Source organism: Leptonychotes weddellii, chromosome 8, assembly GCF_054177405.1.
Source record: "Leptonychotes weddellii isolate Sample4059 chromosome 8, ASM5417740v2, whole genome shotgun sequence".
In the NCBI taxonomy this organism is placed as follows: Eukaryota; Metazoa; Chordata; class Mammalia; order Carnivora; family Phocidae; genus Leptonychotes; species Leptonychotes weddellii.
This window is the reverse complement of record NC_138376.1, coordinates 117,023,503-117,050,116: the sequence shown is the minus strand read 5'-3', so window position 1 is coordinate 117,050,116 and position 26,614 is coordinate 117,023,503. Positions and strand designations below refer to the sequence as shown.

Sequence of the window (26,614 nt, the reverse complement as noted above, 5' to 3'; positions counted from 1 at the left end):
TAGTGCCCCAGGGAATCAACATCTTAGTTTTAAAAATCAATAGTATGTATAAAGACAAAGTATAGGCAATTAAATATAAAAATATAGTTTATGAAAAGATTAGTTATTGACTTAAGGAAACTTTGAGGAAGAAGACTAGTATTAAGTCCAGTGTTGGAATCGTACTGTAAAAAACACCCATTTAAAAAAATTCAAACTAGGAATTCATCAAATTTAAAAAATCATTTTTTAGTAGCTATGCAGACAGGTAAGCACTCATTAGCCTGTGGTAACTATATGGGATTGGGTAGTGAAATGATATGGCAAGGTACAATCAGAAAAGAGTGAGAGGTTTTTGCTTTTTTAGCCTTTGAGGGCTGAAGGGGGCTTTTGTATTCACTGTTAAGAGGTTTATGGGAGTTTCTCAGCTACATTGCATTTCCCTTCTAAATGATCAATACTATTTAAGGTCAAGATCAAGCCTTTTGCTAGCTTTTGTATCTTGCATAATACCTAGAACAGTGCCTTATACTTAATAAATGTTTATTAAATTGGAAAAGAGAGAAGAGAGGCAAAGGGATCTTTGATGTCCATGGCCATCAGCATTAAAAATGGGAATGTAGAATATTTAAAGCTTGATCAGGCCTTCTGACTCTATCAGAAAACAGGTTAGATTGTCTTAAAATCTTGATTCTGAGAAGTAGACCCTGAGCATGTTTAATTTGTGTTGTTTTGTTTTGTTTTTTTTCTTACTGCATAGTTGACTTCCTTCAGAAAGGTCTATACATCTTCACTATTGATCCTCAGGTGATGAAGTTAGGAATTGATTCACTCATTCATTTTTTTTTTTTTTTTAAGTAATCTCTACACCCAGTGTAGGGCTCAACCTCATGACCCTGAGATCAAGAGTCACATGTTCTTCCCACTGAGCCAGCCAGGAGCCCTTTGGAACATTATTTCTGATGATCGTACTTTTCATAGGGGGACACAGTCTTGAGCTGTGACAAGGTACTCTATCCCCAGGGCCAAAGACTGGCTTTTATCTGCCCCAGATGGAGGGCCACTCCTTTCCACATGGGCGTCATGGGGCTGGCAAACCCTTTGTGGCGGTATAGCCCTTTCTCCCCCTCTGGACTGAGACAGGAAGGACTCTGCTTTGTACCAGAGAGTAGGTGTGCTTTGTCTGGATCCCCACACAAGCTCCTGAGCTCGCCCTCTTCCTCTGCCACACAGCATGCTCCCAGAATTGACTGAATGAGGTTAATCATCCTCTCTACTGGAATCCAGTCTTTACCTGGTGTCATTTGCAGAGATTAACCTACTAAGATACTCAACCCATGTGCCATTGGCTCATAGTTTATCAGGGCAACAGTGCTTCCTGTTGGTGTGTCCTGTCTCTCAGGAGGAGCCTGCTGGAGGATGACAGCCACTGTTCTGAGCAGCATGGGGATGGGCACGAAAGGGAAGATGCCAGGTGCCTGCTCGTGGTTTTCAGAGGAACACCCTACTGTGTACTGCAAAGTTAACTAGTGGGTTAAGAGTTGTCTGTCTGTTCTTGGGTGGGTTTTTTAGAAAGCATCAGAATGTATTACTCGTGGTAGAGCTAACACTGTTTTGTGTCGGGTACTGGTATGTGCACACATGCCTATGTGTACTGTGTATACAAAAGGCTTTCTCACCACGGGAGGTGGTCAGAAATTTGAAAGGCAAAGCATCATACTGGTAATGTAAAATGTATTTGTGTTTTCTAACTTTTATCTGCAGTCTATACATAACAGGGAAAACATGCATTTTTCTTTCCGCAATATAGAAGCAACATTACAGTAATGCATTAATTTTCTTCAGTACTAGAATGTGAATAAAAATAAACTTTCTTTTTCAAGAAAAGTGTTCCATCAGAGTGTGTGATGCGCTAAAACAAGAATTGTATATAGATTTCTAGCCCCATCTGCTGGAACATGTTTTCCGTGGCCAGGAAAATGAAACACCGTGGCTTTCTTGGCTTTGGGTTTTAGGGTTTTGTTTTTGTTTTTTTAACATTTTAAAATAGAAAGGCCTAAACTTAGGTGTTAAATCCAGTAACTATTTTAGGTTAATTTGGCACAATAATTCGTTTATTTAAGAATGAGTTGTTGATCCCTATCCTGAATCCTGAAATTTGTTCTCTCTACATATAGATATGTGATTCATTATAAAAACCCAGAAAAAGACATGTATAAAAACAAAAGCTTCTCACAATGTAACAATATCATTAACGGGGGAAAAAAATGTGAACACACTCCATGGGCCTCTCTTTCCCTTTACCAAATGGATTTGAGTACAGTCTTGAAACATAAAGGATATAAAGCTAAAAAAAAGATCTAACAAATCAAACTGAAGAACTTTGTGAATCATTTATTAATAGAAGAAGCCATTAGTTAAAGAGAGACTGCGATCCGAGATGCACAAGGAGGATACAGAAAGTGGTGTGGCAAGCCAGATAAGCTGTGTGACCCTGGCCAGAACTGTGAGCCAAACCAAACATGAGACAGTGAGAGAGGGAAAGGTGACAATCTTCAGAAAGTCTGCAAAAATCCTTGGATGGCTAAGTAAAAACAGATTGTGTTTTAAGATTTTTTTTTTTCTTTAAGATTTTATTTATTTATTTGACAGAGAGAGACACAGAGAGAGAGGGAACACAAGCAGGGGGAGTGGGAGAGGGAGAAGCAGGCTTCCCGCCGAGCAGGGAGCCCGATGCGGGGCTCGATCCCAGGACCCTGGGACCATGACCCGAGCCGAAGGCAGACGCCTAACGACTAAGCCCCCCAGGCGCCCCTCAAGATTTATTTTTAATCTCTTTGGGACTCAATATATTTTCTCATGGAAGTAGTGACTGAATGCCTTGCCTTGTCCCATCCTTGAGAATGCAGAGTAGTATACCTTCTTAGCACGGACGAGTCTGGTCCGTAACAGATGATGGTGAAGCAGGCAAGAGAGAGCAGGGAATGGGAGGGCCTGGGTGCACTGGAGAACTGGGACCCCGTCCTCCACCTTAGTTGATCATTGCCAGATCTTGATCAAAAGTTGGTGGAAATCTGGGTTTTGTGTGAAATCTCAATTTGTTGTTGACGATGAATTCAAATCTTAAAAAGACTAGTTGGGTCACCTTTTGAGTTGGAGTTTACAATTCTGATTCTAGAGACAGTTGGCCTCCGCCACTTTCGGTACAGTTATGGAAAGATCATTCACTGGACTGGTTCTTGGACTGGGGCCCCCTTATCGCCTCATCTCTTTTTTTTTTTTAATTTTTTTTAAAGGGGCCTTTTTTTTTTTTTTAAGCTTTTACTTATTTACTTGACAGAGAGCAAGAGCACAAGCAGGGAGAGCGGCAGGCAAAGGGCGAGGGAGAAGCAGGCCCCCCACCGAGCAAGGAGCCCTATTTGGGGTCTCGATCCCAGGACCCTGGGATCATGACCTCACCCGAAGGCAGACGCTTCACCAACTGAACCACCCAGGTGCCCCCGATTTTTTTTTTTTTTTTTTAATTTTTTTAAGTAGGCTCCACACTCAGCCTAGAGCCCAGTGCGGGGCTTGAACTCACAATGCTGAGATCAAGACCTGAGCTGAGATCAAGAGTCGGACGCTTAACCAGCTGAGCCACCCTGGCACCCCTCTCCTCATCTCTTATCTTTTTTGTGCTTCCTGCTCTTCTCCATCCGGCCCAGACTAAGCATGTCAACTGTAGTAATCACAGAAATAATTCTCACATGCAAACTAATATACCGTGATTTTGCTTGGCAAGCTTCAGTAAATTTGTTGGGTCTCCTGCGGACCGAAGCCTGCCCACTGTGGCCATACCTGATGCCCGTTACCAGGATTCCTCTCTTTCATCCAGCTTAATCACATGTCCTGTCAGCTCTTTCTAACTCCATGGACCCTTAAAAGAACAGACAGTGCTAGCATTCTAAACCTTAAGCACGTAATTGATTCCTCTGTAACTATACTATCTGTACTCTGGCTGTATGGATCCATATGATTTGTACATCAGCATGTTCTTACCTTCAGAGTGACTCTGGGAATCAGCTTGTCAGATACCTACCTGCAAAAGGTGTCCTGCATTCATTTATCCTCACATTCAACGGCAATTGCTGTTGGTCTGACTTTCCTTTTTTTTTTCTTTTCTAATCAAGTTAAAATCATTTTGCTGATGAATGGATATTGGATTGATTTTAGGTTTTTCAGTTAGTGTGTATCCTCAGGTCCTCTGTTTATTCCTCTGCTACTTTTTAAACCACACATTAAAACGGCATAACCGATTTAAGGAAAAGGCAAAGCAGAGTTAGGCCAATTCCTGAGATAGGGCCAGGAGTTAGATAACAAATGTGGGAGAGGGGAAGGAAGGAAAATATAATATACGACTTTCCTGAAACTTTGTACTAGGAATGTAACAGAAAGGGAAAGGGTTTAGTGTTGAGATGAGTAACTCCTAGGAGTAAATTTTGATTCAGTGACTCATAAAGCTCTTTTAACTGGTGGTGGGCCAAAGCAGCATATGTATCAAATAAGCATAGAATGACCCACGTTCTGATTGGAAATATTAATTATGAACATATGAAAATTCAGATGTAAATTACTTGATAAACTTTTTCACCTCTCATAAATTTTCATGGTTTAAACATACCCGTACGTGCAATAGTAATAATTATAATCTCACAAATATTGACCATTTGTGCTAGCCATGATTCTGAGCAATTGACATTCATCTGCTTGTTTAAACTTCACAACGATCCTATAAGGTATTTTGTCATTCTGATTTTTTTCTTAAAAACCATTCAGATTCTGCACTGAACTCATGAAGCCTTCACCAGTAGCTTTGAACTCAATGGACTTCATCCCCTAGTAAGAAATATATTTTACGGGCGCCTGGGTGGCTCAGTCGTTAAGCGTCTGCCTTCGGCTCAGGTCATGGTCCCAGGGTCCTGGGATCGAGCCCCGCATCGGGCTCCCTGCTCGGCGGGAGGTCTGCTTCTCCCTCTCCCTCTCCCCCTGCTTGTGTTCCCTCTCTTGCTGTGTCTCTCGCTGTCAAATAAATAAATAAAATCTTTAAAAAATATATATATATATATATTTTACATTATATGGACTTAGACATGCGTAGGTGACAAAAAAAACCTTCATGAAATAACATTTACCTGTACTGTGAATGATGTACTATAATATTTTCTATTTTGCTGTATTCTTTCTAAAAGCTGGTTTGGGCCAAGTAAGTCGGTCGCGGGCCTCACTGACGGGTTGCGACTGACAGTGTGATGAAAGCACTGTGCCGTGCCATGTCCCTTACTGTCTGTGTGCTGCACACGCACACACACAGCGCAGATGGACACGTGTGTACGCAGACGAGACTCCGTGCACGAACGAAAGCCAGACACATCCTCAGATAAACACACTTTTTGTTGAGTAGTAACCGGACTAAAAGTTCTGTACTTCCTTTGTAGGCTTAAAGTAATCTCTGCGGTCCAGGGCTAGTGACATATTATCAAATGGCCTCAAATAATAATGTTGCTGTGAAAAAGTCATGGAAACGCAGGTTTGGAGAGACTGTAAATATCATTCCACCCAGGGCCATATGATGCCTTAATCCTCTCCGTATCTTTTGTTCGATCTGCGCTTGCAACACCGCCACTCGGAGAGCAGCTCTCTTTTCTGGATAGCCCATTACATCTTTTTGGTGGCTGGTAGGAGAAAGTCCTTTCACAGATTGGGCTGAAATCCATCTCCCTGTTCCTTCTTTCTCTTCAGACTTATCATATCCCTTGTATGAATCTTTGAGACGTTTAATGAAAACTCTCAAGAGCTTGCTTTGCAATATGGAGTCCTGGAAGGTGATAGCCATCAGACATTTTAACCTCTTGGTAACCCATGTCATGCTAATCTCGCCAAAACAGGACCTGATGCACTGCACAGCGTTTGCAACTGCAGATGAATATCACCTCGGGACTCTCTCTCAAGATCTGGCCTCCTATGGATATGTTGAAGTAACAAGCTTGCCTAGAGGTACATCTTCTTGAACCTGGGGCCAAGTATGGTAAAATATATTAGAAAATAATTTTCCTGTGATATGCCTTAAATATGCATTTGTTTACCTTCTATTTTCTACTTAAAAAATTATATCAGGGGCACCTGGGTGGCACACTTGGTTAAGCATCCAGCTCTTGGTTTCCGCTCAGGTCATGATCAGGGTCGTGAGATCGAGCCCCGTATTGGACTCCGGGCTCAATGGGGAGTCTGCTTGGGACTCTCTCCCTCTACCTCTGTACCCCCCCCACCCACCGCACGCTCTCATGTGTGCGCTCTCTCTCTAAAATCAATCTTTAAAAAAAAATAAAGGATTATATCACAAAAATGATGTTGAGTCTTCTTATACAAATGGCAAAGATAAGAAATTAAAATGTATTTACAGAGAACTTAGCTCTCAGATTAAAATCAGTATGGTTTATTAAGCTTTATTTGTAGGATCACTGTGACTTGGGATGATCAAAGGCTGTGACACTTCATTTCTGTTGCATTAAAAAGTTGTTTTAGTGTTACAGAAGAACCATGCAATTAATAGAAATGCAGGGAGAGGGGCACCCGGGTGGCTCAGTCATTAAGCGTCTGCCTTTGGCTCAGGTCGTGATCCCAGGGTCCTGGGATCGAGCCCCACATCGGGCTCCCTGCTGGGCAGGAAGCCTGCTTCTCCCTCTCCCCCTGCTTGTGTTCCCTCTCTCACTGTGTCTCTCTCTGTCAAATAAATAAATAAAATCTTTAAAAAAAAAAAAAAAATGCAGGGAGAGCCTTTATAGAAAATTTACCAGTACAATCCAATACTTTAAAACTAACAAAATTAACGAAAAGAGAAATATAAGGAATGTCAAAAAAGAGAATTAAAATAAACTTAACAGGATTTTAGGATAGTATCAGGAAGGATTCTTGAAAAAAATAGCCTATTTTATATTAAAGATTAAGTAACTTGGAACACTGTGATGGAGATTCATGAATTTACCACAAAGTAGCAAAAATAGCAGGTTGAAAACCTCCGTGCTACATAGAAAATTTTTCAGAGAGTCATTGACCCCATAAGAAACACTTGAAATGTCATTGTGCTCTTTCAGCCTTGGTGATCAGAACAGACTCTTTGTGCTATTTGATGGTAGAAACAAGCATAATTGACTGAGAAAAACAGAGCTATGTCCAGAACCATGAAGATAATAAATTTTCCAGGTGTATCCTTGACTGATTTCAAAGGCTGTCAGCCGGGTGACCCTGTGCATTACAGCCTGGCTAGCTTCTAGTGCCAGGCCCACTGCCCTGGGTCTTTTCCATGTCATTTATGTTGCTCTTGGCTGCGTAGGTGAACTTTGCTCTCTGTGGGATGTCGTGCTTAGGGAAGTTAGAGCTCACCCCAAAAAGGTAGTGTAGGATTTGGTTTTTATCTGAACGCCCCATTCCCCAGCCTCTACTAGGAACTCTGAAATTTTGTTGGTCCTAATTTTAGGTTTAGGTAATTTTAGGTTTTGCATATTAACATTAATATATTTGTTAGTTGACATATTCGTGTATATTTATTATTATTTTTAAGATTTTTTATTTATTTATTTATTTATTAGGGAGCGAGAGAGAAACAGCATGAGAGAGGAGAGGGTCAGAGGGAGAAGCAGACTCCCTGCCGAGCAGGGAGCCCGATGCGGGACTCGATCCCAGAACCCTGGGATCATGACCTGAGCCGAAGGCAGTCGCTTAACCAACTGAGCCACCCAGGCGCCCCATATTCGTGTATATTTATAATTTATGTTACAGAATATTTTATACTTACAACAAATACTCACTATGCTAATATATAAGCAACTACTTACTGATGAATATATGTATATTAATATATATTTAATAATATGTAAAAGGTTACAAATATTTAAATAGTTATAGGTGACTACAGTGTTGTTTCTCATGAATAGCTTTGAACTCAGATATGTTTTGAAATGGTCAGTATCTTTGTTTCTGTATATTTTCTGTTGTCTCACACTATATATAGTTTAAAATTCATCAAAATGACAAGTTTGAGAATATTAAAATTATGTTAGCAAAATGATATTTAAAGGAAGAGAATTTTGTAGAGAGTTTAATTCTTGAATCTTAGTTGTATTAAAACTAAGATTTTAGGGGCGCCTGGGTGGCTCAGTCGTTAAGCGTCTGCCTTCGGCTCAGGTCATGATCCCAGGGTCCTGGGATGGAGCCCCGCATCGGGCTCCCTGCTCTGCGGGGAGCCTGCTTCTCCCTCTCCCACTCCCCCTGCTTGCGTTCCCTCTCTCTCTGTGTCTCTCTCTGTCAAATAAATAAATAAAATCTTTAAAAAAAAAAAAACTAAGACTTTAATCATTATTAACTGGACTGGTGATTACTGAATGAAAATGAGTGTCAGTGCGTGGTTTTAAATAGTACCAATAATAGTGTCCCAGGTATTCCAGTGTTTTGTGAAAGTAATTTCTTACAGTCTTTTCATTTTCATATGTTAAATGCTTTCAGAAACCTAAACACGGACAGAATGTTACAAAGCACTTAATGGTATATGAAGGAATGATCATAAGGATATTATTAAAAGTTCATAGGTGACTTGTAAACCTGGAGTCACTTTATGATGGTAGCTTTTCATGCCTTTATTTTAAATCACAGATGCAGCAAATATTTTGGTGATGGGTGTGGAACACTCTGCTAAAGAAGGTGATCCTGGAACAGTATTCTTCTTCAGGTAAGACAAGATAGCAACCCTACTGGGAAATGGGACTGTGGTCAGATAAGGTGGTCTTTTTTTTTTTTTTTTTCTCTCTCCAAGGGTAGAACCACAGATGGTTTATTTTTATCTTTCTGCATTTTGCACCTTTTCTACATTGTAATTTTTTTCTTTCTCAAATTTTTATTTAAATTCTAATTAATAACATATAGTGTGATATTGGTTTTAGGAGTAGAATTTGGTGATTCCTCACTTATATATATATAACACCCAGTGCTCATCATAACAAGTGCCCTCCTTAATACACATCACCCGTCTAGCCCATCCCCTCACCCACCTCCCGTCAACCCTCTGTTTGTTCTCTATTGTTAAGAGTCGCATATGGTTTGTTTCCATCTCTCTCTCTCTTTTCCCTCCCTTCCCATATGTTCATCTGTTTTGTTTCTTAAATTCCACATGTGAGTGAGATCATACAGTATTTGTCTTTCTTTGACTGACTTATTTCACTTAACGTAATGCTCCATCCACGTCGATGCAAATGGCAAGATTTCATTCTTTTGATGGCTGAGTAATATTCCATTCTATATATACACCACTTCTTCTTTATCCATTCATCTGTCGGTGGACCTCTGGGCTCTTTCCATAGTTTGGCTATTATTGATAATGCTGTTATATGTATCGGGGTGCATGTGGCCCTTCGGATCTGTATTTTTGTGTCCTTTAGGTAAATACCTAGTAGTGCAGTTGCTGGATCATAGGGTAGTTCCGTTCTCAACTTTTTGAGAAAACTTTATACAGTTTTCCAGAGTGACTGTACCAGTTGGCATTCCCACCAACAAGATGGTTCCCCTTTCTCCTCATCCTCGCCAACATCTGTTGTTTTATGTGTTGCTAATTTTATCCATTCTGACACGTGTGAGGTGGTACCTCATCATGATTTTGATTTGTATTTCTCTGATGCTGAGTGATGTTGAGCATCCTTTCATGTGCCTGTTAGCCATCTGTGTGTGTTCTTTGGAGAAGTGTCTTTTCATGTCTTCTGCCCATTTCTTAACCGGAATTATTTGTTTTTTGGGTGTTGAGTTTGGTAAGTTTTTCATAGATTTTGGATACTAACCCTTTATCTGCCATGTCATTTGCAGATATCTTCTCCCATTCCATAGGCTGCCTTTTAGTTTTGTTGATTGTTTCCTTCACTGTGCAGAAGCTTTTTATCTTGATGAAGTCCCAATGGTTCTTTTTTGCTTTTGTTGCCCTTGCCTCCAGTGATATGTCTAGTAAGAAGTTACTACAGCCTAAGTCAAAGAGGTTGCTGCCTGTGTTCTCCTCTAGGATTTTGATGGTTTCCTGTCTCACATTTAGGTCTTCCACCCATTTTGAATTTATTTATGTGTATGGTGTAAGAAAGTGGTCCAGTTCCATTCTTCTGCATGTTGCTGTCCAGATAACATGTTCCTTAAACTTGAAGGTGTACCTCCTCCCTTAATAGTAAATATGTCCAAAGTTTACTTACGATTTAAATTTCTCCTTTGATTCTTATTTGATGTAGGAGACTTTGTCAGTTTTAGGAATCTTCTGGTAAATCCTGATAAAACAAATAATTTTTAAAACAAATAATTTTTCCATGGCTTGCCTTTATTTATAAATCTGGATTTTTGTTTCCTGAGAGTATGTAAAGCATCCTATTTTCCATTCATCCTCAAGGCTCCCTACCAGACTCATGCTACCACCCTGCTGTCTTTTCTTCCTTTTTTTTTAGAGAGAGAGCATGAGAGGGGGAGGGTCGGGAGGGTCAGAGGGAGAAGCAGACTCCCTGCCGAGCAGGGAGCCCGATGCGGGACTCGATCCAGGGACTCCAGGATCATGACCTGAGCCGAAGGCAGTCGCTCAACCAACTGAGCCACCCAGGTGCCCTTTTCTTCCTTTTTTTCTCCTTTTGTAACTCTTTTGCTTTAGTTTTAGACCACCTTACCTCTCCAGAGACATCAGACTGGAACCCTGAGTCACATATACTTACTCCTTTTCATTAAAGGTTGTTTTAACACCAAATACTCCTGAGTAGCTGAGTGAGAATGGTTATGATAATAGAAACCACTTAAAATAATTTCATCTTGTCCTCACAGCTCTTGAGGAGCCCTATTATTCCCATTTTGCAGCTGGGGAAACTCAGGGTGAGAGAGATTAAGGGAATTGCCCACAGTCGTGGGATTGTTCTATGACAGAACAGAAACACACGGAGTGTCTGTAAGAACCCAAACTTTGATAAAATCTTTGTGATAACAGTGCTTATGGTTGATGATAACTGGAAGCTCCAGCTTGGTTCCTGTCAATGCCTTACCTTCCTTTCGACATAACTTTGGAGATAATCAAGAGTTCAACATGTGGCCCAAGTAGAATAGTGCCCTCTTTGGATTTGAGGAATTTGGATTTCCGAGGGCCTTTAGATGAACACCATCCAGTAGAAATACAATGCATGCCTCATATGTAATAATACATATTCTAGTAGCCACATTTTTACAAGTTAAAAAAAAGGGTTTGATTTTAAACACCAATAATAATATATGTCGCCTGAAATGAATTTTAATAATGTGTTTTATTTAACCCAACATATCCACAATGCTGTCATTTCAACATTCAATCAGTCAGTAATTAATTAGATTTTTCCACTGTTCTTTTCACACTGAGCCTTTGAAACTCGCTGCGTGGTTTCCATTGCCAACATCACTCGGCGTGGACTGCGCACATTTCAAGGGCTCCGTAGCCCACATGGCCTCCGAGTGCCACACCGCAAAGCCCACCTTCCTGAAGGGAGAGGGGCATGATCCCAAGACCTCCCGTCTGCCCGCAAGTGATACTCTGAAGGAATACCCCTCTTGCTGTGGCTTTAGATACTAATCCCATCCACCTCCTAGACCCTACACGGGTGGGTTGCCACAGCCAGCTGCCTGGTCCCCCTGCCTCTCTTCTCACCCGCTGCCAGTCTCTTTCCCTGTCACAGACAGCAGCAGTGTTCAGCGGGCGCTTCTGATCCCTACACTATCCTGCTTAAAATTCCGTGGAACTTGACCAAACTCCTTGTCCCTGCCTCTCTGGCCTGATCGCCTACTGCTTGCTCACATCCACAGCCTTGCAGACAACTAGCTGTCTATTCCGAGATGCAGCCATGCTCCCTCACACCTTCTCCCTGAGCCCAGGGCGTTCCCTCTGCCCTGTTGCCACCTCCTGTTTTCTCCTTTGGCTTAGCCCTACGTGGGAACGGGGCCTCCCGCGGACATCCTAGAGGACATTCTGCATAACTCTCCAAGCACTCACCACTCTACCCGCAATTGGAGGTCTGTCTGTCAGTCTTTTCTAAATCAGGAGTTCCTCCAGGATAGGAACTAGGCCATACTCACCTTTGTATCCCATGCAAAGTGCTGACCCACACATATGCTAATAAGCACCGTGCTTAAGAAAGGTTTGAATGACGGGGACCACTGGATTTTTACCTTTCCTTCCTCCAGTGCAATAACCCAGAGCCATAACTTCTCTTTCTCTCTGTTTTGTTTTGTTTTGTTTTGTTTTGTTTTGTTTCTAATTTGCCACCAAAAAAAAAGCTCAACATGTCAAACATGTCATTCAGAGGCCTCCTCTGTCTTCATCGTACTGCTCCAAGCACTGTAAGGATGGGCAGCATTATTCCATGGGTGCTTTTAGCCGTCTTTGGCTTTAATTTATCTCCGTCTCTTTATTCCACAACTATTAAAAGCATGATCCTTTATTCTTTTCCTATAGCAGAATCTGCCTAATGAGAGCTAAGACGGGTCCCAAAATTTTCCTTATTCTGTACATCAGAATTGAACCAGGTATGAAACAGTCTAGATATGTGAAGTTATATAGTATTACAATTATATTTATTCTGCAAGCCATGTGAGAAATCGTGAATTTGGGGGAGCTCAGGTTTTATCAAGAGTTCAATAATAGCTCTTGTTTTAGCAACTCCATCTAGGAACCATAATGGCAAATAAGTAATAAATCACATTTTAAAAAATTGCCTTCTGGATATATTCTAGAAGTTACCTAAGCATGACTTTATGTATAGCCCTAAAGAATATACTTCCAGCATTAACTTAGTTGGTTCTTTTATTCTTTTAAATCAGAGAAGGAGCTGCTGTGTTCTGGAATGTGAAAGACAAAACTGTAAGTATACATAAAGTATAAAAGTGTAAAAATTTAGTTTTCTGAGAAAAAAAGTGTTAATTATCACTCAATAATCTGAGCCACTAGAAGATAAATTAACAGATAATCCACAACTTACTTGCTCTGTATCATGTGATATTTATCCTAGCACTTCTGTCTTCTAAAATGATTGTATTTTGGGGCACCTGCGTGGCTCAGTCAGTTAAGCATCTGCCTTGGTCAGGTCAGGATCCTGGAGTCCCAGGATCCGTGCTCAGCAGGGAGTCTGCTTCTCCCTCCCCCTGTGCCCTCCCCACCACTTGTGTGCTTGCATGCGTGTGCACTCTCTCTCTCTCAAATAAATAAAATCTTTAAAAAAAAAAAAGAATTCAGGAGAACAGAGAGATTGTCACTTTTTATACCTTGATATCGTTTAAATTTTTACAGTTTTGTAACTTACATATTTTTTTAAAAGATTGAAAGGCTACAAACCATAATGTTACTAGTTGGTTTTCTTTGGGTTGTAGAATAGGATAATTTTATTTTCTTCTTTATGCTAATCTGTGTTTTCTAAATATAAAAACTATATATTCTCCTGGTGAGTTTAATATCACAAAGAATTTGCCTTTTCCTTAAAAACTAAACAGAAGAGTTTTGCACAGTGACAGGATCGTAGCCGGTGAGGTTTCTCCGAGGCACGAGTATTGCTAATTAATTAATTTATTTATTTATTTATTTTTAAGATTTATTTATTTATTTGAGAGAGAGAGTACATGAGAGGGGGGAGGGTTAGAGGGAGAAGCAGGCTCCTCGCTGAGCAGGGAGCCCAATGCGGAACTTGATCCAGGGACTCCAGGATCATGACCTGAGCCGAAGGCAGTTGCTTAACCAACTGAGCCACCCAGGCGCCTGAGTATTGCTAATTTAAAACTAAGCAGGAGAAATGTCCTCAAATGTAATGAAAAATGTTACAAGCGTTAACCCTGTACCATAGTTCTATACTGAGAGAGTCCATATAATTGTGGGTTTTCTTCCTTCTCTTCTAGATGAAGCATGTGATGCAAGTCTTAGAAAAGCATGAAATCCAGCCCTACGAAATTGCCCTGGTGCACTGGGAAAATGAAGAGCTTAACTACGTAAAAACAGAGTAAGCAGCATTTTATCAAGTTTACAAAAAGGGCATCAAGCAGTGGAGGCGGTAAACAGCTTATGCACCTGGAGACTAATTTTAAGACAAAAGTTATTGGTACAAATCTAAAGCCTAAACAATATAAATATTAGTAGGTAAACATAATTATTTCAACTTGTCAGGCTACCCATAAATTAAAATAAATAGATAGTATAACCCCAAAATGCTAAGTGTCCTAAGGAGCCTGAATCAGTAAAATGATCTGCCTTCATCAGAATGAACCTAGCAAGTTACTCTAGTAAAGGTTTCTCATAAGGAAGTCCATTTTTCCCCTGTTGATTTTGAGTATGGGTGAGGGTGTGATCTAGGAGAACCCACGGGTAGAAGTGGGGGCACCTGCAGGAAGTGGGGGCCTTACATAGCATTCCCGGGGAAGGTGTGTGGGTGAGCAGCATCCCAGCTGGTTTTCTTGTCTCAGCAAGCAGGGGAAAATGAAGAGAGATGGCCGTGCGAACAGGATAGAAAGGCCTTTTTCCCTGGGGAGTTACCTGTCTAGTGGAATGCGGAAAAAGAATTGTTTGTATTCAAGGAAGTGATGAAAGCAGAGCTTTAGGAGAATTTGGAAGTGACACCAGCTGTAGAAAGACAAGATGGGGTCAGAGCTAAGTAATAACAGGCAACAGAGATAAACTACCTGCCCTGGGCCAGGCACTGTTCTAGGTGCTCTCCAGGCAGCCTTTCATTTAGTCCTGGCAAAAAGCCCTACAAATGGCGTGAACCAGCTTTCGAACAAGGTTCAGAGATGTTTCGTCCTCCCTAAGGGCACCTGACCGGTGAGTGAGGGCCTGGGCCCAGAGTGGATGCACTTGAAAGGGAGGATGTGAACCTGAGAGACACAACAGAGGAAAAGCTAATAGAATATTATTAATTTTCGGGGCGCCTGGGTGGCTCAGTCTGTTGAGCGGCTGCTTTCGGCTCAGGTCATGATCTCAGGGTCCTGGGATCGAGCCTCACATCGGGCTCCCTGCTCTGCGGGAAACCTGCTTCTCCCTCTCCCACTCCCCCTGCTTGTGTTCCTGCTCTTGCTAACTCTCTCTGTCAAATAAATAAATAAAATCTTAAAAGAAATGGGTCCTATAACCAAACTATGAGAATTTCTGCTCTATTAAAAAAAAAAAGAATTTTATTAATTTTCTTATTAAGCACTTGGCCTTGTGGTTATGCTTCCCATGAACTTCCCTTCTGTGCTCTGTTTCCAGATCAGACTGTTCCAAGGCACCCACAGACATGCACGCACGCTCATTACCTTATAGTCTGTGGAGGAGTAAAGTGCCCAACTGGGGTCTCTTTGGACCCCAGAGCCCATGTTTGGTTTCACCAGAAAGCCCATCACAGCGCCACCGCCATGGCTGTTCCATGAGTCCTGCCGGGGGTCCCAGCTGTTGGCTGCCTCAGGCGACTCTGTGGTGTCGGCCAGGCTCCTTCATTAACGCATCCTGTCGCCTCTGCTCTGTCTTGTCTTTTCTTTTTCCTTCCGCCTGAGGTTGTCAGCACATTCTGCCTCACTGCCTCCCATTGGGTCCACCGCTTTGCCCATCTCTTGCCTCACATCTTCTGTGACGGTTTACCCTGTATGTTTCCTATTTGCCTGTGACATTTATGTTCCCAAGTTCCCGCCCTTTCCCTGTCCCCCAGTCCTCCCAAAGCCTTCACACGTGCCCCTCACTGTTTCACCCCTTCCCCACCTCCCTCCCCGCTCCCACCGTGTCAGTGTGACTTTGGATATCTAGACACTGTGTAGATAGCTTTATTTTTTTTATTTATTTATTTTTTTTTAAAGATTTTATTTATTTATTTGAGACAGAGAATGAGATAGAGCATGAGAGGGTCAGAGGGAGAAGCAGACTCCCTGCCGAGCAGGGAGCCCAATGTGGGACTCGATCCCGGGACTCCAGGATCATGACCTGAGCCGAAGGCAGTCGCTTAACCAACTGAGCCACCCAGGCGCCCTGTAGATAGCTTTATATTCAGCATTTGATCCGTTAGCAATTTATTGTGGTCATTTTTCCTTTCTACGAAATATCAAAACACGCCTGTTCATTTTTGCTGTGTGGATTTCCTATAAATGAACCATTCTCCTATTGAACATTTAGTTTCTTTCCTGATTTTTTACTGTTAAACATTTGACCATAAAAACGTTTTCCTACACAGATCTTTCTTTGCGTCTTTGATTATTTCCTTAGGATAAATTCCTAAAAGTGGAAGTACTCAGATCAAAGGGTATAAGAACATTTATAAGACTCTTGGTACAAATTGCCAAAATGACCTTTAGAAAGAGTGTAAGGTGACTACTTCTAGAAATATATAAATATATAAAAGAAAAAAAAATTTTTGAAGAAAAAAAGTACTTTTTAAGATTTAGAAGATAGTTTTTTTTTTCCTTTTCACAGGGGACAGTCGAAACTTCACAGAGGGGAAATCAGATTAAATTCAGAGCTGGATATAGATGACGCCATTCTAGAGAAATTTGCTTTCTCGAATGCTCTTTGCCTTTCAGGTAAGTTAATGCTACTTATCAGAGAAAAGTGTTACATAGTTTTCATTTCATCGGGGAAGTTTAAGCATTCAGTAAAGATTTAGGCATGTTTTCACAGATTACTCAGCAAAGCCTTAACATTTCTTTTCTTTCCAAGAGAAAAAAACATACAGAGAATAAAGTAGAGTTGTCTGTGCTGAAACTATTCATTCTTTATTAACTGTATGGATAAAGCTTACCCTCTCCAAAAATATTTTTTGTACTATCGTTATTCCCTTTGTTTTCCTCTCCTCTTCTGCGTGGTGGTGGCTCTCGGGTTGTCTCTAATCCAGGCAGAGAAAGCCCAGCGTGACTGGGCTCAGGCCTCTGGGGAGAGGCGCACACCGGTTCCTCCCAGCGATGGGTCAGAGATCCATGCACTGAATAAAACTGCAGACGTTCTCTAAGAATTGTATGGCCCTCCCCTACACTCAGCTGCGGCTGACGTGGCCTTGTCCACACCACTCCAGGAGGCTTCGGGGACTCGTGAGCTTGACACACAGCCCTGAGGAGAGTAAGGAGTAGGAGGGAAGGCGGGGAAGGCCTGGTTCCTGCCCCGTCCACAGAGCCACGCTTCCCTTCAGGGTGTACCTTATCCTCTCTGGGTTTCTGAGATGCAGCATCAGAAAATCAGGAATTCTACCAAATAGTGCTTTGGTCTGCCAGCAGGGCTTCCTCCCTCTTTTTCACTTTAGTGCTATCCTTGATAATGATAATGAACTATTCTCAAGTTACACTTGCACATTGTTAGCACATTTGCTTCTTAAACTCTTGTTGAAATGGTGGTGAAGGTACCAGGCAATTAATTATGCATTCTGTGTAAACATGAATATGATGATGAAAAAATGTTCCATTGTTACTCATTTTTTCCCCCAGTGAAACTGGCTATTTGGGAGGCATCACTGGATAAATTTGTTGAGTCTATTCAGTCAATTCCAGAGGTAATTATACCAATTTTATGCTTGTTTTCAAGGATTGATTTCTGTTTGGGAAAAATACTATTTTCCCACCCTATCAATATACTTAGGAGTGCAAAAAAGTAGTAATAAATGCTAGAAAAGCTACACTGAATTTAAGCAAAAACAGAACATTCATTATATCTAAAATTAAAAATTTTAGATATATATATTTTTTTACTTTTGAAAACTTAGAATTCTAATTACTTTCTTCTGGTGGTGTAATATTTTTAACATAACTATCCTTTTTTAAAAAGTGAGCTATTTCCTCTCTAAGGAAGAGGATTATGACCAGTCTTCTTGATTGAAAAGTATTTTGCTGAATTATGAGACAAATAGTGGCTTGAAAAGTACATATTAAGTTATATCAGAATACACCAAAACTCAGGTTTACTGTAATTTTGTTTTTACTGTGAAAGAATGACGGAGTTATACTTGGGAAAAGAGGCCCTGCTTTTTCAGTAAGAGATTAGGAATGTAGATCCTAGAAAATGCTATTGAGAAGGGAAATGGAACAAGGGAATATACAATTTCTACCTAATAAGATGTTGAAATTTCAAAGAGCGATGACTGAGAGAAATCAACCACGAGATGTATTTACATCTGCTCTAGAATGTGCTTTATATGGTCCTGTCACTTGTTGGAGATATGTTTGTATGGACGTATGTATGTATGTGTGTATTTTTTTTCCCTCCCAAATAGGCTTTAAAAGCTGGGAAGAAAGTGAAACTATCTCATGAAGAAGTTATGCAGAAAATGGGTGAACTCTTTGCCCTGAGGTAGAATTTTCTCTGTAAATAAAATTAATATATGTGTGTAACAGTCTGAAGAAGACATTCCTGTACGTGTATAGTGAAAAGCAAGCGTGTGCCCTGATGGGAAGTGCACCCACTTTCACCTCACAGATGTTAAGCCGGGGGGGCTCTTACCCATTAGAGGCGCTTGGACTCTACTAGGACTGCCCTGCAAGAAATTCTGCATGTGCCCAGACATCACAATTAATCTACATTAAATCTACGTAAAGAAGCCCAGTGGATGTTCTTTGTGGGTAGAAAGATATATTCCAGAATTTGGGTAGTGGGAATTCTCAGTAAAAATATCTCATTGCATCTGGAGAATATAATGCTAAGCAAAATAAGCCAGTCAGAGAAAGACCAATACCATATGATTTCACTCGTATGTGGAATTTAAGAAACAAAACAAATGAAGAAAGGGAAAAGAGACGAACCAAAAAACAGACTCTTAACTATAGAGAACAGATGCAGATGGTTGCGGGGGGTGGTTGTAGAAATAGGAGAAGGGGATTAAGAGTACACTTACCATGACGACACTGAGCAATGTATCGAATTGATGAATCTCCGTATCGTACACCTAGTATAACTAATATAACACTATAAACTACATTGGAATTAAAATAACATATATATTTTATATATATTGGAATTAAATAATATATATATTAAAATAATATGTATATATTATTGCATGATATTGCTAAATAGAAGCAAGTGCTACAGAAACGTTCTGTACCGTGTGTCAACTCTGAGATACGCCGTAAGATGCCGCAGCTGTGACAGATGCTGCGACGGTGCTTTTTTATCCCAGGATTAACCTCTTACACTGAAATAACTCCTTTAGCTTTATTGGGTGTGGATTCCGTCACATTCCCTCTAGGGCGTACAGAAAAGGAAAGCAAGAGGGAAGTTAGGGCAATGACAGCTAAGTCACAGCCGACCTGTAAGACCTCATCCGTTTTAAAGATGCCGTCTGTTCTCAGAGATGGGAAGGAACGGTGTCTTAAGACTGACGAAGGACATCAGTGCATCATTTTAAAGAAGTTTCTGAGAAGGTGTTCAGTTTATTCCATTTTTGCAATTTGCCCAGAATTTATGGGATGAAACATCCTGAATCTTGGCGTGCTTCTCACCACGCAGCATCGCTCAGTGTCTTGTCCCTCCAAGTACATGGCACGAGCTGCTAGGGATCGCCGTAAAGAGTTTGAGAGTTGTTCCACATTCCCCTTAGGGATTGGCCTGGAGAGAAGCGGCCCAGGATTTCTTCACCTATGCGTTCCTCAGCTCATCTGAAGCCTTGAGCTCTCTAAGAAGTGGGGTGCAGACAGTCTCTATCCTCTTTTGGTAATGCCAGCAGAATTTGATATGGCAGATGATAATCCTATCAAAACTCAGAAGTTAGGACTAAATATACGTAGGTTTGTGAACAGTTTCTATAGAGTCTTACTGTTCTTATCCTAAGTTTTCTTCTCTTTACCATAAAAGTGCTTGTGTGTTATTAAAAGGAACATGGTAAATCTATGAATAGGTACACGGCAAGTTACAACATTGGGTGAAAATTTAAGTCCAAATTATGTATGGTAGGATCCAATTTGTGTAAACAAACAAAAATGAATATTCATCTTTATCTCTCTGTATGCATACCACACGTGTGTGTGCACACACACATGAATGTATGCGTAGAACAGGTCTGGAAGGACACAATAAAGTGTTCATGGGGCCTAAAGGATTTGAGTTGTGTTTTAGGGTAAGAGGGCCAACTACCGTTTCCTGAGTTCTTCTCTAGGGCTTTCTTTGTTATAGTGAACAACTATTTATATGTTACTTCTGTGCCTTAAATTTTCTTTTAAAAGAAAGCATAGGCCTCTTACGTAAAAAGGTAGAAATTAAGAATGTGTGTGTGTATGTGCTTGTCCAGTGTTTGCACAAACACTGGAAGAATAGAGAGTAAGCTAACAGTGGTTCCATGTCGTGGGTGGGAGAAAGGGGAAGATGGCAATAAGAATAGGAGTGAGATTTGTCAGTTTACCTTTTCTGTCTTTTTTATTTTTAAGGGATATGATTACCTATCCATCAAAAAATGTGTGTATCTTGCAAAGTAAATGATAACAGAAAAAAGCTCAGAAACTGAAAGCAAAATGAGGGTTTTTTTTTTCTAACTACTTCATAAATAACATTAACGTTAAAGATTGAGTTAATTTGGTTGCAAATTTTGAAATTCTTATGTAAATCTTTTTATTTATATATTTCTCAGAAGTATTACAAAGGTCAGCATTAACAAATGTTTTCTTAAAGTACTTTGTAAAAATAAATAAAATAGGGACTGTGATTTTTAATTCAAGATAAAAAAGTTAAAATTTTTGTTTTTTTTTTTTAAGACACCGTATAAACTTGAGTTCAGACTTCTTGATCACTCCCGATTTCTACTGGGACAGAGAAAACCTGGAACAACTTTATGATAAAACTTGTCAGTTCCTTAGCATTACTCGTAGAGTTAAGGTATGTATTTTGCACTTTTACTGAGAAAGACACATCTCTGCTGATAATTTGTCTGACCATGTGAAAGAGTAAATGTGTTTAACTGGTTTTGGAGAAATATTTTGTTTGACTCTGATTCAGATCTCTGGATTTCCCCTTCCCCATCTCCTAGATACAGACAGTTTTCACTACATTTCTTTATTGCATCAAAGAATATTCTGATACTTGCTCTGCAGACTAGGTAAAAGTAGTGAGAGTTTAGAGGCCTACTCTTCCTTCAGCAAGCTCTTGTCAAGTCTCAAGCAAGACTTGAACCCAAGAGTTCATGGGTCCCAGGACTGTGATCGTGGCAGCGAGAACAGAAATGAATTCAAGAAAGAATCCTCTAAGACAAATCAAGCAATTGGTTCATGGGAGGCCAGGGACAGGGAAGAGTCAAGGATGACTGATGTTTGCCCATGAGTGACAGGTAGGAAGATGGCAGAACACAGACAGGTGGGGCCAGGGGAGAGGGGGAGCAAAATTTAAGATATGTTGAGAGTAAGTGGCAGGAAGCCATCCAATGAGAACCATCACGGAAGCATTTAGAAGCATGGAAGCAAAATTGAGAAGAGTGACCTAGGTATCAAGAGAATGATGAAAGCGGGTGGAGGTGGTCATGATGGAGATAAACCACGTGGGGAAGGAGAGTAGGAAACAGAATGGATGTTGTATGATGTGTGCACATAGTTCTATGACCTTTCCTTACGTTGAGGTCCACGTAACCACACGGTCGAATGCAGAGCTGTTCTGTCACCACAAAGATCTCCTTGACCTGCCCCTTTCTCGTCACACCCCCTCCGCTCCCCACCATCCCGAACCCCTGGTATGAGTAATCTATTCTCCATCTCCATAATTTTGTCATTTTGAAAATGCTCTATAAATACAGTCATACAGTGTGCGACTTTTAAAACTGACCTTTTTTTGTTGAGCATAATGCCCTTGCCATCCATCTAAGTTGTCACCTGTGTCAAACCCTGCCCTCCTGTGCGTTACTTAAACATTTTTTGGAATTCCATTTTGATTTACCTATCTGTATATTTTTAGTATAACTCTTCACATAGATATTTAGTGGTTGCCCTAGATATTATATTATACATACATAGCTTATCACAGTCTACTGGTTTTAACATTTTACCAGATTAAATCAAGTACAGAAATGTGCTATCCTTTACATCCCTTTACCCTCCACCATTTACAGTATAATTGTCTGAACTGTTCTTCTGCAGATACCGAGAACTCCATCGCTGTTACAATTTTCGCTTTAACCATCAAATATAATTTAGAAAACTCAGGAGAAGGAAATTCTATTGTATTTACCTATATTTTTATTCTTTCTGTCGTTCTTTTTTCCTTCATGATGTTCCATGATTTCTTTTATTGATTCCTTCCTGTTTCAAGAACATTTTTTAGTTATTCCTTTAGGATAAGTCTGTAGAAACAGATTCTCCTAGTTGTCCTTTCTCTGAGACTCTCTTGATTTCCCCTTCCTTCCGAAGGATATTTTCACCAGCTCTAGGATTCTGGGCTGACCATTCTCTTCCAGCACCCGAAAAATGCTGTGGCATCTAGTTCCGGGCTGCTGGGTTTCTGATGGGATAATGTGAACGTCACGTCCTTTCTTACACTCCCACACATATGTGAGGCTCTGTTCACCTGTTTTCTAGTCTGTTGCCTCTGTGTTGTTCATATGGGATAATTTCCATCGATCTGTCTTTGAGTTCATGGATTCTTTTCTTCATCACCCTCATTCTGCTGCTGAGCCCATCATTGGGTTTTTTATTTTGCTTAATGTATCTTTCAGTTCTAAAATTTTCCTATGATTCTTCTTATGCTTTCTATCTCTTTGCTGGGACTTTGGTGGTTTTTTTGGGGTTTTTTTTTTTTTTTTTTTTTTTGGTCATTTGTTTCAAGCATGTTCATAATGCTTATTGAAGCAGTTTTATAATGACTGCTTTAAAATTCTTGTCAGATAATTTCAGCATCTGATTTATCTTGATGTTAACATCAACTGATTATCTTTTCTCAGTCCCTCCCACTAAGTTAGTACCTCCGGTTTCCGTCATTGCCTCAAGTGTTATGTTCAAGTGTTTTTGCTTCATATACAAGGACCTTCGTGTTCTCTCCTCTTTTTCAATCTTATTTCCTACCACTTCCCCACATTCATCCTATGCCTCATCAAAAATAAATGACTTACGGGGCGGGGCGCCTGGGAGGCTCAGTTGGTTGAGCATCCAGCTCTTGATTTTGGCTCAGGTCATGATCTCAGGGATGTGGGATCAAGCCCTGCATCGGGCTCTCTCCCTCCCCCAGCTTGTGCGCATAGGCCCTCTCTCTCAAACAAATAAAATCTTAAAAAAAAAAAAAAATGACTTACAATTTCAGTAGCCCACCATGGCTTATGGAATGCTATGGCAGCTCTGGTATCTACGTATTTTCCTCCAGGCCAGACATTTCCCCTTGAATAACAACATTGAAGTTACCTTAGTTGTCACTGACCTATGTGGTACCAGCTACAGTTCTCACTGACCTTGTCACCACCTCTGCCTGTATGAGCAGCTTCCAGCACAGGAGAGCAGAGGTCATTGCCAGCAGTCAGGGAAAGAGGCCCATCCTTAACTCTGTCACTTTTAGCTGACATGAGAAGATTGATCAGTGATACTATAAGATTCAAGTTTCAGTGGATTCCAAAATGGTTTTAGAGACTAAATGTCTAACTAGACATGATTTGACAATCCAGGTGTCTGGTCAGACATGAAAAGCATTGGACTTGCATGGTTGTGGATTGGGCTGAAGTTCCAGAGGCTCTAAAAGGGATGCCAAAAGCTTTACAGAGTTGAGGGATCTCCTTTGATTGTATTAGTTAGCTATTACTGTGAAATGAATTGTTCCAAAACCGACTGGCTTAAAACAGCACTGTGTCAAACACTGCCTTACAGTCTATGCGTCAGGAACCCGGGTCCAGCTTAACCAGGGCCTCCGAGTCTCTCTCAAGGCTGCAGTAATCTCAGGGATCAGCTGGGATGGTGAACTTCTTAGTTAACCCATGTGTTGTTGACAAGACTCAGTTCCTCTCAGGGTGTTGGGCTGAAGCCTCAGTTCCTCACAAGCTGTTGACCAGAGGCCTCCCTCAGTTCCCTGCCCCATAGTCTTCTCTGGGGAGCAAGCACCTCCCAATGTGGCAGCTTGTTTCATCAGCCTGAGCAGGTGAGAGACGGGGGCAGAGCACTACCAAGACAGGACTCACAGTCTCTTGTAACCTAATCACAGCAATTACAGCCTATCACTTTCGTTGTATTCTTTTTGTTAGAAACAAGTCACTGGGCCCAGACCACAGTCCAGGGAAGCGGGTAGACGAGGACCTTTGGGTGGCATCTTAGAAGTCTGCCTAATACAGACTTCAGATTTTGAAAAAGGTGGAGAAAATGTTAGAAACCTACTTAGTAAGCACTATGACCCCCAACATCCTCACAGTGCTGTTACTTTAAAGATTCCCTGCTTCCTGCCACCACCAGAACTGCCAGCAGGCATCACTGGTCTCATGTTCTGAATCATCAGTAAGCCAACTGCCTCTGCCACGTGGCTTGGGCAAGAAGGTTGATGCCAAAGAAATGATCTGATCTTTCACCTGGAAGGTGGCTGTTTTTGTGTCTCTCCTCCCTATACAAGATGGAATTATTGGCACCAAGTCTACAACTGAGGACACCTTGAGTGAGGAATACCTTGACAACCAAACGGTTGGCTAATTCATGGCTAAGATCAAGTGCAAACATAAGAAAAACATCAGTGAGAACAAAAGGGCTCCGTAGGCTTCTCCCGCTCTACTTGTAGTATGCTGAGTACCCCCTGTCTTCCAGTATCAAGGCCAGGTTGAGACTGAGTCCCTCCATGAAAGGATTGACGTGTAACCACCGTCGCACGTCAGCAGTTGGGAGAATCAGATGCTAACCCAGTCTCTGGCACCCTAGACCCGTGGAGAAAGCCTCATGCAGTGCCAGCCAGACAAGGCACTAATCCCTCTGGGTGGCTATATTTATAGCCCCAAGATTTAACATCTCCTATGAGAAGAAGTAAAATTGCATTTAGTCACAGATGACAGGATCTTATATGTAGAATGTCCTGAAGAATCTACAGAAAAGCTACTACAGGGCGCCTGGGTGGCTCAGTTGGTTAAGCGACTGCCTTTGGCTCAGGTCATGATCCCGGAGTCCCGGGATCGAGTCCCGCATCGGGCTCCCTGCTCGGCAGGGAGTCTGCTTCTCCCTCTCCCACTCCCCGTTTGTGTTCCCTCTCTCGCTGTGTCTTTCTCTGTCAAATAAATAAATAAAATCTTTAAAAAAAAGAAAAGAAAAGCTACTACAGGGGCGCCTGGGTGGCTTAGTCAGTTGGGCGTCTGCCTTCAGCTTGGGTCATGGTCCCAGGGTCCTGGGATTGAGCCCCGCATCGGGCTCCCTGCTCAGCAGGAGCCTCCTTCTCCCTCTGCTCCTCCCCCTGCTTGTGCTCTCTCTCTCTCTCTCTGACAAATAAAATCTTAAAAAAAAAAAAAAACTACTAGAATAAATTAGTGAATTTATCAAGGCTGCAAAATCCAAGATCACTATATAAAAAATAATTCACTTTCTTTATACTACCAATGAACAATTGGAAAATGAAAATTATGAAATACCATTTACAATAACATCAAAACGTCAGATTACTTAGGAATACATTTTATTTTTTTTATTTTTTTTTAAAGCTTTTATTTATTTATTTGACAGAGAGCGAGAGAGGGAACACAAGCAGGGGGAGTGGGAGAGGGAGAAGCAGGCTTCATGCTGAGCAGGGAGCCCGATGCGGGGCTCGATCCCAGGACCCTGGGAACATGACCTGAGCTAAAGGCAGATGCTTAACGACTGAGCCACCCAGGTGCCCCTTAGGAATAAATTGTTTTTAAAAAGATTTTATATGTTTATTTGACAGAGAGCACAAGCAGGGGGAGCAGCAGAGGGAGAGGGAGAAGCAGGTTTCCCACTGAGCAGGGACCCTGACGCAGGGCCCAATCCCAGGACCAAAACCAGATGCTTAACGACTAAGCCACCCTAGCACCCCTCAGGAATAAATTTTTTTTTAAAGTAAGATCTGTACGCTGAAAACTACAAAACATGGCTAAGAAACTAAATGAATGAAGACATATACCTACCATGTTTGTAATACAGACGACTCAATATTATAAAGGTGTTACTTCTGGAAATTGACCTGTGGATTCAACTCAATCCCTATCAAAATTTCAGCCGGCTTTTTTTATTTTAGAAGTAACAAGCTGAGGGGCGCCTGGGTGGCTCAGTTGGTTAAGCAACTGCCTTCGGCTCAGGTCATGATCCTGGAGTCCCTGGATCAAGTCCCACATCAGGCTCCCTGCTCAGCAGGGAGTCTGCTTCTCCCTCTGACCCTCCTCTCTCTCATGCTCTCTGTCTCTCATTCTCTCTCTCGCAAATAAATAAAATCTTAAAAAAAAAAGAAGTAACAAGCTGATTTTAAAATGTAAATGCAAGGGGCCTAAACTAGCCAAAGCAGTTTTCGAAGAAAGGACAAAATTGTAGGACTTTTATTATCTGATTTTAAGACTTGAAGTAAATCAAGCTGCAGTAATCAAGATATTTGAATATTGGCGTAAGAACAGACATATAGATCAGTGGAACAGAAGAGAGTTGAGAAATACACATATAAGCCATTGATTTTTTTTAAAGATTGTATTTATTTGAGAGAGACAGTGCACCAGCAGGG

At 41.1% G+C, this 26,614-nt stretch overlaps 2 protein-coding genes and 1 pseudogene across 6 annotated transcripts in view; 2 read left to right on the top strand and 1 right to left on the bottom strand.

Annotated features, from left to right (window-relative positions):
• Positions 1–26,614, bottom strand: part of LOC102735769 (monofunctional C1-tetrahydrofolate synthase, mitochondrial) — a 560,423-nt gene that overhangs the window by 96,047 nt on the left and 437,762 nt on the right. The gene's annotated exons all lie outside the window — the stretch shown is intronic.
• Positions 1–26,614, top strand: part of RMND1 (required for meiotic nuclear division 1 homolog) — a 42,542-nt gene that overhangs the window by 5,405 nt on the left and 10,523 nt on the right. For 3 of the 4 annotated variants that reach the window (XM_031030302.2, XM_006735406.3, XM_081829157.1), the window contains 8 exons: positions 5,904–6,012; positions 8,665–8,740; positions 12,862–12,901; positions 13,927–14,027; positions 16,460–16,566; positions 17,461–17,525; positions 18,243–18,319; positions 20,713–20,833. In XM_031030302.2, the coding sequence (XP_030886162.1) occupies positions 5,910–6,012; positions 8,665–8,740; positions 12,862–12,901; positions 13,927–14,027; positions 16,460–16,566; positions 17,461–17,525; positions 18,243–18,319; positions 20,713–20,833 (690 nt within the window). In that variant the 5' untranslated portion in view covers positions 5,904–5,909. Of the gene's footprint in view, positions 1–4,794; positions 4,858–5,903; positions 6,013–8,664; positions 8,741–12,861; positions 12,902–13,926; positions 14,028–16,459; positions 16,567–17,460; positions 17,526–18,242; positions 18,320–20,712; positions 20,834–26,614 lie in introns of those variants that run through there. The other variant, XM_081829158.1, reaches the window with a different exon arrangement.
• On the top strand, positions 13,531–13,637 carry LOC145723201 (U4 spliceosomal RNA; annotated as a pseudogene).